Source organism: Schistocerca serialis, chromosome 9, assembly GCF_023864345.2.
Source record: "Schistocerca serialis cubense isolate TAMUIC-IGC-003099 chromosome 9, iqSchSeri2.2, whole genome shotgun sequence".
Taxonomy (NCBI): Eukaryota; Metazoa; Arthropoda; class Insecta; order Orthoptera; family Acrididae; genus Schistocerca; species Schistocerca serialis.
In genome coordinates, this window is record NC_064646.1 from 444452433 (window position 1) to 444466943 (window position 14511).

The 14511-nt window shown below is 42.7% G+C and overlaps 1 protein-coding gene across 1 annotated transcript in view; it reads right to left on the reverse strand.

The window, feature by feature from the left end:
- LOC126419696 (dynein regulatory complex subunit 2-like) overlaps positions 1-12169 on the reverse strand; it is a 117031-nt gene extending 104862 nt beyond the window's left edge. Inside the window, exons 1-2 of the mRNA XM_050086880.1 lie at positions 12074-12169; positions 598-736 (exon numbers count right to left, since the gene is read on the reverse strand). Coding sequence (XP_049942837.1) covers positions 598-736; positions 12074-12169 — 235 coding nt within the window. The remainder of the gene's footprint in view (positions 1-597; positions 737-12073) is intronic.
- Positions 12170-14511: the final 2342 nt, after the last annotated feature.

Sequence of the window (14511 nt, forward strand, 5' to 3'; positions counted from 1 at the left end):
GGAAGGAACTGGGTCGTCTGGTCCAACAGGACCGATCACTGACTGTAAATCGTTACGTTCGGCTACTTGGAGACCATTTGCAGCCATTCATGGTCTTCATATTCCTAAACAAGGGTGGAATTTTTATGGATGAGACACTTGTTTGAAGAACATTGTGGACAACTCGAGTGAATGCCTTATCCACCCGGATCACCCGACTGAATCCTATCGTCCATTTATGGGATATAATTGAGAGGTGAGTTCGTGCATAAAATCCTGCACCGGCAGAACTTTCGCAATTATGGACGGCTACAGAGGCAGCCTGCCTCAGTATTTCTTCAGGGACTTTCAGCGACTTGCTGGGTCCAAGCCACGTCGTGTTGCTGCAGTACGCCGGGCAAACGGAGTTCCGACAGGATGTTAGAAGGCATCCCGTGACTTTTGTCACCTCAGTGTAATGCGTGGACACTAGCAATGTACCGTAAAAGTGTACGAAATGGAAGCGAACATTTCAGCCAGTTTTAAACAATAGTGTGAGAGGATCAGAGTAGAGTCAGTGAGAGACGCAGGCGCTGCACTTGCGGCCGAGCTTCTGGCTCTGGAAGAGATGCCACTCACCAAGCAGCCTGTCGACGGCGGCGGTGTGGTCCCTCTGGTTGTAGAACGCCTGCCAGTCTTCAAAGTCGATCTCGTCCAGAAGACTGCTTATCACGTAGTTCTTTAGCTCCAACCCGAAGTCGAACCGATGCCACATTGTCTGCGACAGTTGCAGCAACAACAGAGGTGCTATTTAGTTAAATGTACCACGGATCACATTCAAAACTAATATGAAATGTATCAATAGACCAAAAAGTGCATATACGAGGGTCGTCCACAAAGTAAGTTCCGTTTCTATTTAGATCCGCCGCAGTGAAACGATCGCAGTTCCGGCCATACGTGGCAGTTACTCTGACTGAAGGAGAAGACGTGTGCGCCATTTTCAGATCGCTGCTGCCGACGTGTGCTTTGTAGTGCTTCCTAGTAATGTCAGCCGTAGTTGAAAATGCCGCCGCGTGTGAAATCACATCTGTGATTTGTTTTCTACATGCAAAGAAAGTTAAACCGAAGGAAATTCATCGGAAAATCTGTGAGGTTTACGGACAAAATGCTATGAGTGATTCAATGGTTTTGTTCGATGAAGGACGTGATCAAGTGTACGATGAAGTACGACGTGGACGCCCGTCTGTGCTTACTGATGAACTGGTTCACACAATTGAAGAGAAGATTAAGCACAATCATAAGTTTACACTTAGTGCCCTTCCTATGGAAGTTCCGAAAATCTCACGATCACTAAGTCAAGAAATTATTACTGAAAAACTGAAATTTAGAAAACTTTGCTCACGTTGGCTACCCAAAATTCTTACTGAACAACACAAAAAACAACGGATGAGCAGTAAACTTCAGTTTTTGACACGCTACAATGAAGAAGGCGATGGTTTTCTTTCTCGGATAGTCACGGGGGATGAAACTTGGGTATCGTATGACACCCCTGAAACAAAACGGCGATCAATGGAATGGAGGCACACTTCATCCCCAACGAAGGTTACGCCTAAGCAAATCTTGACACCTCAAGAAGTCATGTGCAATCAATGCACATTAAGAAATTGCGCCACGCAATACAGAACAAGCGCCGAGGATTACTGTCAAAAGGTGTTGTTTTTTTCCACGATAATACCCGACCTCACACGGCGAATGTGACCGAACAACTCATACGGGAATTTCACTGGGATTCTTTTGATCATCCTCTCTACAGCCCGGACCTCTCTCCTAGCGACTTTCATCTCTTCTTACACCTAAAATCTGTCCTTGGTAGACAACACTTCAACGATGACGTCGAGCTGAAAGAACATGTTACCACATGGTTGGATACACAAGTGGCAACCTTCTATGAAGAAGATACACAAAAACTTGTGTCACGCTATGACAAGTGTCTACAAAATTTCGGAAGCTATGTATAAAAGTAGTTTAACAGTTGTAGATTTTTGTACAATAAATATTTTTTCTGTATCTGTACACATTTGTTTTATATAACCAAACGTAACTTACTTTGAGGACATACCTCGTATCATTAAAAAAATATATGTATACTGCTACGTCCTAATCATTCATTAGTTTGCAGTTTTATTCAAAAATTCGTGTACGGTAAAGAGGCTGTTTGAAAATACTTCTCTTATCAGTCAGATATTTTATTGCCACGAGAAGATTATGGAAGCTGTGTATTTCATTTCTTTTGTGCCAAAGTTAGACTTACTGCAGAGAAGTGCGGATCATTTCTTTCTCTAGTACTGTACTGGTCAGTATCTCCATTACTTTAAAATTGCAATGGATTGTTGAGAACAGATGTCAGCAGTGGATAATTATACTGTGAGCCTGAGGTTGATACTCCCAATCTCTGAAAAAGATATCTGTAATATTTACGTGTCTTACGTCTACATGTAATTTTAATTACCTTCTTTGTGCTAAAGATACATTTAGGAGTTACCAAAGACATGCAAAAAAGTCAATAGAACAACAAATCAGTCCAAGTTGCAAATGCCATTTTAGACTTTGTTATGTTGATTTGAAAACGGGTCTCGGCCCGAAATTAGTTATCGAATGAAAAATAAAATATTTGCATCTAGTACTGGTTCTTCGTTCTATTGATTAACAGAAGTTGCTGACGCAAGTTACTCCAGCATGCTGGAAGTTCGTATGCAAAGAGGCGTTTACTTAGTCATTTCCGTGGCTCCAAAGCTGATAATTCTTCTCGCGGCAAAGTCAGCTGAACATAAACGCTTTACCATGTCAGCCACATGGTTTTAGCAATTAGGTTTTCATCAATATGCACAACCAACTACTTAGAACTTTTTATCCAATTTTACATTTTTTGTTCGTGCACTAATAGCGAGCAGCGTGTCTTGACAACAAAAGTCGATGAGCTGCGTTTCTTATTTTTTCAATGTTTTAGAGCTAGCACATTCCTACAAAACCAATTATAATCTGCAACTAAAATATGATTTACTACACACATAAAAAAAGTTTTTCATCACCCTGGTTCCCAAAACTCCCGAACATAGACGTTGACTGTGGATATCGTACCGTAGACACAGTCCCTTTGACTGTTCGGAGATGTCACTAAACCCGCCCAAATTTGTAAACAACCATGCATGAGCAGGTAGGAGGTATACGGTTCGTGTTGTCTGTAGTTCAACCATGCCTAGATGATCAATACTGCACTTGCAACGCGTCCGCATTGTTAGTTTGTGCCAGGAAGGACTTTCAAGTACGGAAGTGAACCAAAGCCATGGAGATAAAGAGAGGCAGGAACTATCGATGACATGCCTCCCTCAGACCGCCCAAGGGCAACTACTGCAGTGGATGACAGCTACTTACGGATTATGGCTCGGAGGAACCCTGACGGCAACGCCACCATGTCGAATAATGATTTTCGTGCAGCCACAGGACGTCGTGTTACGACTCAAACTGTGCGCAATAGGCTGCATGATGCGTAACTTCTCTCCCGACATCCATGGCGAGGTCCATCTTTCCAACCACGACACCATGCAGCATGGTACAGATGGGCTCAGCAGCATGCCGAATGGAGCACTCAGGATTGGCATCACGTCCTCTTCACGGATGAGTGTCGCATATGCCGTCGGATATATGTTCGCAGGCAACCTAGTCAGGCTGAACGCCTTAGACACACTGTCCAGCGAGTGCAGCAAGGTGGAGGTTCCCTGCTGTTTTGAGGTGGCATTATGTGGGGCCGACGTAGGCCGCTGGTGGTCATGGAAGACACCGTAATGGCTGTACGATACGTGAATGCTACATTCCGATCGATAGTGCAACGATATCATCAGCATATTGGCGAGGCATTCGTCTTCATTGACGACAATTCGCGTCTTCATCGTGCACTTCTTGTGAATGACTTTCTTCAGGATAACGACATAGCTGCACTAGAGTGGCCAGCATGTTGTCCAGACATGAACCCTATCGAACATGCCTGCGATGGACTGAAAAGGGCTGTTTGTGGACGACGAGACCCACCAACCACTCTGAGGGATCTACGCCGAATCTTCGTTGAGGAGTGGGACAATCTGGACCGACAGTGCCTTTATGAACTTGTGGATAGTATGCCACGAGGAATACAGGCATGCATCAACGCAAGAGGACGTGTTACTTTGTATTAGAGTTACCGGTGTGTACAGCAATCTGCACCACCACTGAAGGTCTCGCTGTATGGTGGTACAACATGCAATGTGTGGTTTTCATGAGCATTAAAAGGGCGGAAATGATGTTTATTTTTATCTCTATTCCAATTTTCTGTACAGTTTCCGGAAATCTCGGAAGCGAAGTGATGCAAAGCTTTTTGGTGTGTGTATTTTAGATGCTGGTACTAATTGTAGGTAATAAAAATCTAGGTCAGTGAAATACAGCAAGAACTGTGACGTGTCTATGAATGAACTTTTCGTGGGCGCTTCTCAAAGGTTGCTATTATGTGTTTCCTTTTTGAGCAGGAAAGGAGAACATTTGCTCAAAATCAGCGAAAGTGTTTAACGAAAGGTTTATCTAGTGAGACAAAGAACGAAGGCTGGCCAATCAGATGTAAAGACACAGCCAGCACAAATTCCGCAGAACGCTATGGGGAAGGGGGGAGAGGGGAGCGGGGAGGGAGATCTTCCAAGTGAGGGGCACTTCGCTGCTACGTCGCCGAGCGATTGCTCATGACTTATGTTGCGGACCCAGATGATGAGCGTCGGTTTGATACGTTGTTGGTAGACATCCGCCTCGTTGTCACCACTTGTCACACATAGGTCTATACTCTGGCGCCGCCATCAGGCCGCCGCTACCCAGAACATGTTGTTCCACGGCTCGCTAGGCGACACACACAACCACTCATTGCCTGATAATGAAATTCAATAACATGCCGCAGTAAAAGTTCACGTTACGTGGTTACGTTTGTCACAGGGCAATAACTTATACCCAGGAAAACACCCCCATACAATTATTAACACTAAACAAATGTCGTGTGACTAGGGCCTCCTGTTGGGTAGACCGTTCGCCGAGTGCAAGTCTTTCGATTTGACGCCACTTCGGTGACTTGCGAGTCGATGTGGATGAAATGGTGACGGTTAGGACAACACAACACCCAGTCCCTGAGCTGAGAAAATCTCCGACCCTGCCGGGAATCGAATCCGGGCCCTTAGGATTGAAATTCTGTCGCGTTGAGTACTCAACTACCGGGGGCTGACATTATTAACACTGTGGTCATGTTTATATTTTCTTTTTAATTTTTATGTGTGATGGAGAAATGTTAACTGTTTCGAAAATATTGTTTTAAAGACTAGGTGCAGTCAGTTTAGCCACGGCGCAAAATATACAATTATTTCGTGAAAATGGCAGCGATTATAATACATTTTAATTAAATTCCCTGCTGCTGACATACCTAATATTTCTATTATTTACTGACTGCAAATACGACAGTCACGTACAACTTTCATAGTTAATACACGTCGTTGATGCAAATTAGCGTTTCAAACTGGAAATCATTGTGAAATCTGTTACCATTTAATGAGCTTCACCAAACCTATCTAGCAGTTGTTCACTGCAGATGTAGCTTTCCATTATGGACTACTAACAAAATTGATAGACGCCCAGGGTGGGGCTAACAATAAAGTTCATCATTATAAGGTAGAAAAATAGTGACAACCATAAAAAATTTGATTATACAAGATAATAAGAAATGAAATTTAAAAGAGGACTATATCAGCATTTCGACTCAGAAGCACGGACACTGTCCGTTACCTGTACTGTACATTGCAAATCAGAAAACTGTTCAGCTAAAGGCATGGAATTAAAAATTTAAAAAAAATTGCAGTATTGATACAATTATTATATATGGAAGTTCTACAGAAATTAAGGATAAATGTTGAGAACGACTTTTGGTATTTCCAGAAAATCTAAGATAATAAATAACGAGTATAAGTCTTTTAGAGACGCAGGCGGACGAACTTCGTCTTAGAATCTCCAAAGAAGAAACAAAGCTCCTGTCAAACTTAAATAATAAATGTATGTGCTAATTTCAAATAAAATAGAAAGAAACTTGGTGAAATAATATAGGTAAACTATTCAGAATAACCTGCAATAGAAAAATTGAGTAACAGAATGACAAAAGAGAACATCTCAACTACGAAAGAGATATAGGTCCATAAATACCGGCATATGGAACTATAACAATTCTGTCAAAATGTGTATATGTTTGCGATTGCTTAACAATGAATTACTAATTATAGAGACCAGAGATACTAGAAAGAAGATTTGCAAGATAAACAGAAGTTTAGTGGAAAATGAGAAACCAATGAGGAAGTTTAGCAAAGCGTAAAGAAAGTATGCGAGGTACTATAAATGTGAAGACTGATCTCTATGGTAAATCTTTAGTGAAGAACGAGGGCACAGTAACCAAACAAATAAAATGCTCGAATAAATTTGCATCATCCTCATAACTTTCCAGTAAATATGGGCCTGCCCCTCTTAAATTCGGCTCAATGAGACGCTATCCATTGCGCGACTTGTTTCATTACGTTTTAAAAGTAAACTGGCATGACTGCCTAGGTAGCTTCACTCCATCTTCCGATCACGCGGTGTATAGTCTTGCATCTCAGGGGTATGCTCAACTACAACTACAACCACCCCACCTCACTTTAGGTGAATCTCATAGGACCGTTCTTGTTATCTATGTAATTAAGTTACATATACACAGGGTGAGCAGCAATCTGAAACTGTTTACTGACCATGCTGTGCAGTACGAGAAGGTGTCACCGGTGAGTGGTTGGAGGAAGACGTAAGATGACTTGGACTCAATTCCTATTTACACGATAAATAGCAGATTTTTCTAAACGTAGTAAATTGTAAGATTATGTAGATGAGTTGGGAAAACAATCCCATAATGTTCGATAACAGTCTTAGTAGTATACTTCCTGACATAGTCACATTGATTAAGTATCCAGGCGTAACGTTGCAAAGGCTTGTGAAATAGAATCGCATTGTAAGGCCGGTAGTCAGGACGGCGAATTGTCGGGTTCCGTTTATCAGGAGAGTTCTCATTTATAAAGGAGACTATGCGTAAATACATAAATAGTTCGATCCACTCTTGAGTACTGCTGCAGTGTTTGGTAGGATTAAAGGAAGACATCGCAGCTGTTCGGAACCGTGGTGCCAGATTTATTACCGGCAGGCAGGATCAACACGCAGGTACAACGGAGACGCTTGGTGAACACAAATGAGAATTCCAGGAGGGAAAACGACGTTCTTTTCGCAAAATGCTGAGGAAATTTAGAGAAGAGGGATTTGCACGTGACCGTAGAAGGATACTACTTTCTCGAACGTTATGTAGCGTAAGGACCACGAAGGTATGATGCGAGAAATTAGGGCTTGTACAGAGGCACATAGACAGTGGAACAGGGAACGGAATGAGTAGCAGTGCTACGAGGTACGCTCCGCCACGCACCGTACGGTGGTTTGCGGTGTGTGTATGTAGATGTAGATATAGACAAGCGCCAGACTGAGCATGCTTTGGACCATCATCCTCACACGCTGGATGTCTGCAGGAGGACCGCCGTCGAGCAGCGGGGCAGGCCTCAGCAGCGACGAGTCGACCGCACCCCAAGCTCTGCAGTGAAAAGGCAGTGTTGGACGCTATTAAACTGAAGCCTCCTGAAAATTGCAGATTTTTTTGTCCTGTGCGCTTGTGTGGATCAGCAAACGAGAAAACCAAGCCTGCAAGAACGCTCCCCTCGTACTATATCTCCGGAAATGTCTTAGTTTAGCCGGCGAGTCCGTAGATGGTGGTGTAAGGGACGTACAGTACAACTGGCCACGCTTTCGCATCCAAGTTTTGCGATAATTAAGCCAGTCCGTCCTTGAACTGACTTAGTGAGCCGCCGCGTATGAATTCTTCCTACCTGTTATGTGGAAGTGCGCTCGTAGTTTTATGTCCCCTTGCAGAGCCGTAGCAGCACCGTCAGGCTCTGAAAGTGCAATACTACTTTCTGCATTTTACGTAATTAAGCGGGAAGAAGTCTTTTTGTGCAAATAATTTTTACACGGGGTGTCATTATGCCCCCCCACCCCGTTGAACCATGGACCTTGCCGTTGGTGGGGAGGCTTGGGTGCCTCAGCGATACAGATAGCCGCACCGTAGGTACAACCACAACGGAGGGGTATCTGTTGAGAGACCAGGCAAACGTGTGGTTCCTGAAGAGGGGCAGCAGCCTTTTCAGTATTGCAGGGGCAACAGTCTGGATGATTGACTGAACTGGCCTTGTAACAATAACCAAAATGGCCTTGCTATGCTGGTACTGCGAACGGCTGAAAGCAAGGGGAAACTACAGCCGTAATTTTTCCCGAGGGCATGCAGCTTTACTGTATGATTAAATGATGATGGTGTCCTCTTGGGTAAAATATTCCGGAGGTAAAATAGTCCCCCATTCGGATCTCCGGGCGGGGACTACTCAAGAGGATGTCGTTATCAGGAAAAAGAAAACTGGCGTTCTACGGATCGGAGCGTGGAATGTCAGATCCCTTAATCGGGCAGGTAGGTTAGAAAATTTAAAAAGGGAAATGGATAGGTTAAAGTTAGATATAGTGGGAATTAGTGAAGTTCGGTGGCAGGAGGAACAAGACTTCTGGTCAGGCGAATATAGGGTTATAAATACAAAATCAAATAGGGGTAATGCAGGAGTAGGTTTAATAATGAATAGGAAAATAGGAATGCGGGTAAGCTACTACAAACAGCACAGCGAACGCATTGTTGTGGCCAAGATAGATACGAAGACCACACCTACTACAGTAGTACAAGTTTATATGCCAACTAGCTCTGCAGATGACGAAGAAATTGAAGAAATGTATGATGAAATAAAAGAAATTATTCAGATAGTGAAGGGAGATGAAAATTTAATAGTCGTGGGTGACTGGTATTCGAGTGTAGGAAAAGGGAGAGAAGGAAACGTAGTAGGTGAATATGGATTGGGGCTAAGAAATGAAAGAGGTAGCCGCCTGGTAGAATTTTGCACAGAGCACAACTTGATCATTGCTAACACTTGGTTCAAGAATCATAAAAGGTTTTATACATGGAAGAACCCTGGAGATACTAAAAGGTATCAGATAGATTATATAATGGTAAGACAGAGATTTAGGAACCAGGTTTTAAATTGTAAGACATTTCCAGGGGCAGATGTGGACTCTGACCACAATCTATTGGTTATGACCTGTAGATTAAAACTGAAGAAACTGCAAAAAGGTGGGAATTTAAGGAGATGGGACCTGGATAAACTGAAAGGACCAGAGGCTGTACAGAGTTTCAGGGAGAGCATAAGGGAACAATTGACAGGAATGGGGGAAAGAAATACAGTAGAAGAAGAATGGGTAGCTTTGAGGGATGAAGTAGTGAAGTCAGCAGAGGATCAAGTAGGTAAAAAGACAAGGGCTAGTAGAAATCCTTGGGTAACAGAAGAAATATTGAATTTAATTGATGAAAGGAGAAAATATAAAAATGCAGTAAACGAAGCCGGCAAAAATGAATACAAACGTCTCAAAAGTGAGATCGACAGGAAGTGCAAAATGGCTCAGCAGGGATGGCTAGAGGACAAATGTAAGGATGTAGAGGCTTATCTCACTAGGGGTAAGATAGATACTGCCTACAGGAAAATTAAAGAGACCTTTGGAGATAAGAGAACCACTTGTATGAACATCAAGAGCTCAGATGGAAACCCAGTTCTAAGCAAAGAAGGGAAAGCAGAAAGGTGGAAGGAGTATATAGAGGGTCTATACAAGGGCGATGTACTTGAGGATAATATTATGGAAATGGGAGAGGAGGTAGATGAAGATGAAATGGGAAATATGGTACTGCGTGAAGAGTTTGACAGAGCACTGAAAGACCTGAGTCGGAACAAGGCCCCCGGAGTAGACAACATTCCATTGGAACTGCTGACGGCCTTGGGAGAGCCAGTAATGTCAAAACTCTACCATCTGGTGAGCAAGATGTATGAAACAGGCGAAATACCCTCAGACTTCAAGAAGAATATAATAATTCCAATCCCAAAGAAAGCAGGTGTTGACAGATGTGAAAATTACCGAACAATCAGTTTAATAAGCCACAGCTACAAAATACTAACACGAATTCTTTACAGACGAATGGAAAAACTAGTAGAAGCCAACCTCGGGGAAGATCAGTTTGGATTCCGTGGAAACACTGGAACACGTGAGGCAATACTGACCTTACGACTTATCTTAGAAGAAAGATTAAGGAAAGGCAAACCTACGTTTCTAGCATTTGTAGACTTAGAGAAAGCTTTTGACAATGTTGACTGGAATACTCTCTTTCAAATTCTAAAGGTGGCAGGGGTAAAATGCAGGGAGCGAAAGGCTATTTACAATTTGTACAGAAACCAGATGGCAGTTACAAGAGGCGAGGGACATGAAAGGGAAGCAGTGGTTGGGAAGGGAGTAAGACAGGGTTGTAACCACTCCCCGATGTTATTCAATCTGTATATTGAGCAAGCAGTAAAGGAAACAAAAGAAAAATTCGGAGTAGGTATTAAAATCCATGGAGAAGAAATAAAAACTTTGAGGTTCGCTGATGACATTTTAATTCTGTCAGAGACAGCAAAGGACTTGGAAGAGCAGTTGAATGGAATGGACAGTGTCTTGAAAGGAGAATATAAGATGAACATCTACAAAAGCAAAACGAGCATAATGCAGTGTAGTCGAATTAAATCGGGTGATGCTGAGGGAATTAGATTAGGAAATGAGACACTTAAAGTAGTAAAGCAGTTTTGCTATTTAGGGAGCAAAATAACTGATGATGGTCGAAGTAGAGAGGATATAAAATGTAGACTGGCAATGGCAAGGAAAGCGTTTCTGAAGAAGAGAAATTTGTTAACATCGAGTATAGATTTAAGTGTCAGGAAGTCATTTCTGAAAGTATTTGTATGGAGCGTAGCCATGTATGGAAGTGAAACGTGGACGATAAATAGTTCAGAGAAGAAGAGAATAGAAGCTTTCGAAATGTGGTGCTACAGAAGAATGCTGAAGATTAGATGGGCAGATCACATAACTAATGAGGAAGTATTGAATAGGATTGGGGAGAAGAGAAGTTTGTGGCACAACTTGACCAGAAGAAGTGACCGGTTGGTAGGACATGTTTTGAGGCATCAAGGGATCACCAATTTAGTATTGGAGGGCAGCGTGGAGGGTAAAAATCGTAGAGGGAGAACAAGAGATGAATACGCTAAGCAGATTCAGAAGGATGTAGGTTGCAGTAGGTACTGGGAGATGAAGAAGCTTGCACAGGATAGAGTAGCATGGAGAGCTGCATCAAACCAGTCTCAGGACTGAAGACCACAACAAACAACATGTCATTATGGTGAGTTTATTTAAGAAACACCGTAAAATGAACTTGTACACACTCACGATAACCTATTAACGGTAGGAGAGCATGACTACCGCACGAGTAGATTGAAAGGCATCTTATCGACGACTGCCGACTACGGCGCACCGCCTGTAGCTTGCGTAAGATAGTATATGTTCGTTTATACCAAAATTATTCATTCATTTATTAGCATCAACATCTTCTGGCATTGTAAAACTACTGAAAGACAGTATTTACGACCCATACATTCCCCCTAAAGTCTGAGTGGCAAAAGGCGACATTTGTTAGCTAATACTCATTAATAATAATTACTTGATCCACGCCAGAATAAATGTGCTTTCCCTTCGTATCTCTTTGCTGACGTCACGAGCGATTCTTGCATCGGCACCTCACCCCACTGGGTCTGAAAGAGGCGGGTGGTCAACTGCCTCTGCCAGCCAGCATGGGAACCTATCGCTCGCTCCTTACTCCGTACGCTCTTACGTTCTCTTCACGTATGTGACATAACAGAACTGGAAATAAAGGAAAATGTGCTCTTATCTGCAAATAAAGTGCGCCTCGGAAGCCAACAGTATAACGGTCGGAGCGCTGCGCTTCTCTGCTGTGCACAGAGGAGCCTCGGAGCCAGCCGCTGCTCACTCGACCTACCTCGACGTCCTGCTTGAGGATGGGCATCTGCGTGCGGTAGATGATGTCCCGGTACTTGCGCTGCACCGCCTTCCGGTTGACGCTCGACACTGCCATGTGACGCGTCAGTTTGTCCTGCAAGCAGTCACAGGTTTCAGGGAAAAGCTACCGACGTGCGCAATAAAGCTCTGGTAGCTTTGGTACGGCACAGCAAGGCGTCCTTAGCTCGGTTCCTGCAGAAAATACAAACTGTATGCAATATGTTTATGTTGGAAGTGCAGAAGGTCACTGTTAAATTTGTAGGCTAATCAAATATCAACTATAGAAAACGACTGCAGGTGGTTCAAATGGTTCAAATGGCTCTGAGCACTATGGGACTCAACTGCTGAGGTCATTAGTCCCCTAGAACTTAGAACTAGTTAAACCTAACTAACCTAAGGACATCACACACATCCATGCCCGAGGCAGGATTCGAACCTGCGACCGTAGCGGTCTTGCGGTTCCAGACTGCAGCGCCTTTAACCGCACGGCCACTTCGGCCGGCGACTGCAGGTGGGGAGTCACAGTTAGATTCTGGGAGGGGGGAGGCGAGCATATGAAATGTTTCAGTATGATGAAAATAATTTGTTAACATAATTTCCAAGAAATTGCAGTTCAGAGAAATACATCATTTAAAAGCATTCTCCAGGAAATTTGAAATTCACATGTGTCATGCAGTTGCTTTAAGAACTACGATTGCAGTAAGCTTTCAAACTTTAATAATGTCATAATTTAGATCAGTGCTTCCCAAACTGTGGGTCGCCGGACGATTTTTATAATAACTAAGTAAAATGTCTGCCCGACTGAAAATATGAAATCTTCTTTCAACAGGAAAGTTTTATAATCTGAATAGTTGTATACAAAATCATTCTAAGAAAGAAACTATTGTGGTTTAATAACGTGTTCTGGGCGAAAAGAGAACAGTGCAGGCGCAGGACTCATCGATAATTGCGATAGTGCGACATCGTCTTCCTTTCCACTTGCGACAATGTGACTCATGACTGTTTGTTTGTTGGTATAGTGTGTGCATTCGTGTTTTACTGTGGTGGCTTCTTTCGTTTTATTTCACTATGGACGAGTGCATTAAAACAGGATCGCGCCGTAAAAGCCAGCGAAGCTATTTTTTTTTAGCTTTTGTTGGGTTTGAATTTGATAGGAGTATAGAAGAAGAAATGCTCTTTTGTAAATGTTTGCCAGTGACAACAGGAGAAGAAATTTTTAAATATTTTTATGGCTTTATGGTAGAAAATGAAATAGAGTGGACAAAATGTGTTGTACCGACGACTGATGGTGCCCGTGCTGTGTCTGGCGTTTACTCAGCTTTGATTGCCAAAGCTAGGGCAGTTGCCCCTTCTGTTGAGGGGGCTCACTGTAGCCGGCACCGAATTGGGTTGTTTTGGGGGAGGAGACCAGACAGCGAGGTCATCTGTCTCATCGGATTAGGGAAGGACGGGGAAGGAAGTCGGCCATGCCCTTCCAAAGGAACCATCCTGGCATTTGCCTGCAGCGATTTAGGGAGATCACGGGAAACCTAAATCAGGATGGCCGGACGCCGGATTGAACCATCGTCCTCTCGAATGCGAGTCCAGTGTGCTAACCACTGCGCCACCTCGCTCGGTGCTGCACCGAGAGGCCCTTGTATGTAAAGGTCTGCCTGAAAGTCTAATGATTGTATTTTGTAAATGAAGTAATGTTGCGCAAAGAAATGAAAGTGAGAAATCTTACCATTTTAGCTATTTGTTAAATCGATACTAATGGGTTAACGTGTTTCGCAATACCAATGTTCAATTAGAACTTATACGAGATTTCAAATAATACGTAGATCATTATAATAGCCAGGTTGGTCAAAATATATGAAACATGAAAACTCAACCATAAATATTTGCCGTAAAACAATAAATTGAATATTGACTTGTCATGTCAGCGATGTGATTCCACTAAAAGTCTGTAAGTCACAATAAATAAAGTGCATTTAGTGACGCTTCTGTTTTAATTTTTATTGGTTTGGTGCCAACACGTCAGGCACTTGTCTGTATAGTAGCAGTTCTAAGGAAGAAGGCAGTGTGAGTACTTCGAGAGTAGATTTTTTGTAAAAATGATTATGCCAGGACCATGAAGAGGTGATACCAAACACTCTTTGAAATTAAAACGGAAAATACTAGAAATGTCAGATACTGTAATGAGGGACTGAAAATTCCAAAATGTAGTAAATTGAAAATGTCTATAATTACAGATATGATTCTTAACGCTGTAATGAGACACGATTCCTTGGATTTTGCTACCTCCTCGAATGTACCTCGGACTGAAAAGAAGAGATTTCGATGTGAACTACAAGGTTGCAGCATAATCAGATGAGTACACTATATTAAAATATCTTTGGTTACCAACTATCAATTTAGATAAGTTAATATGCAAATATT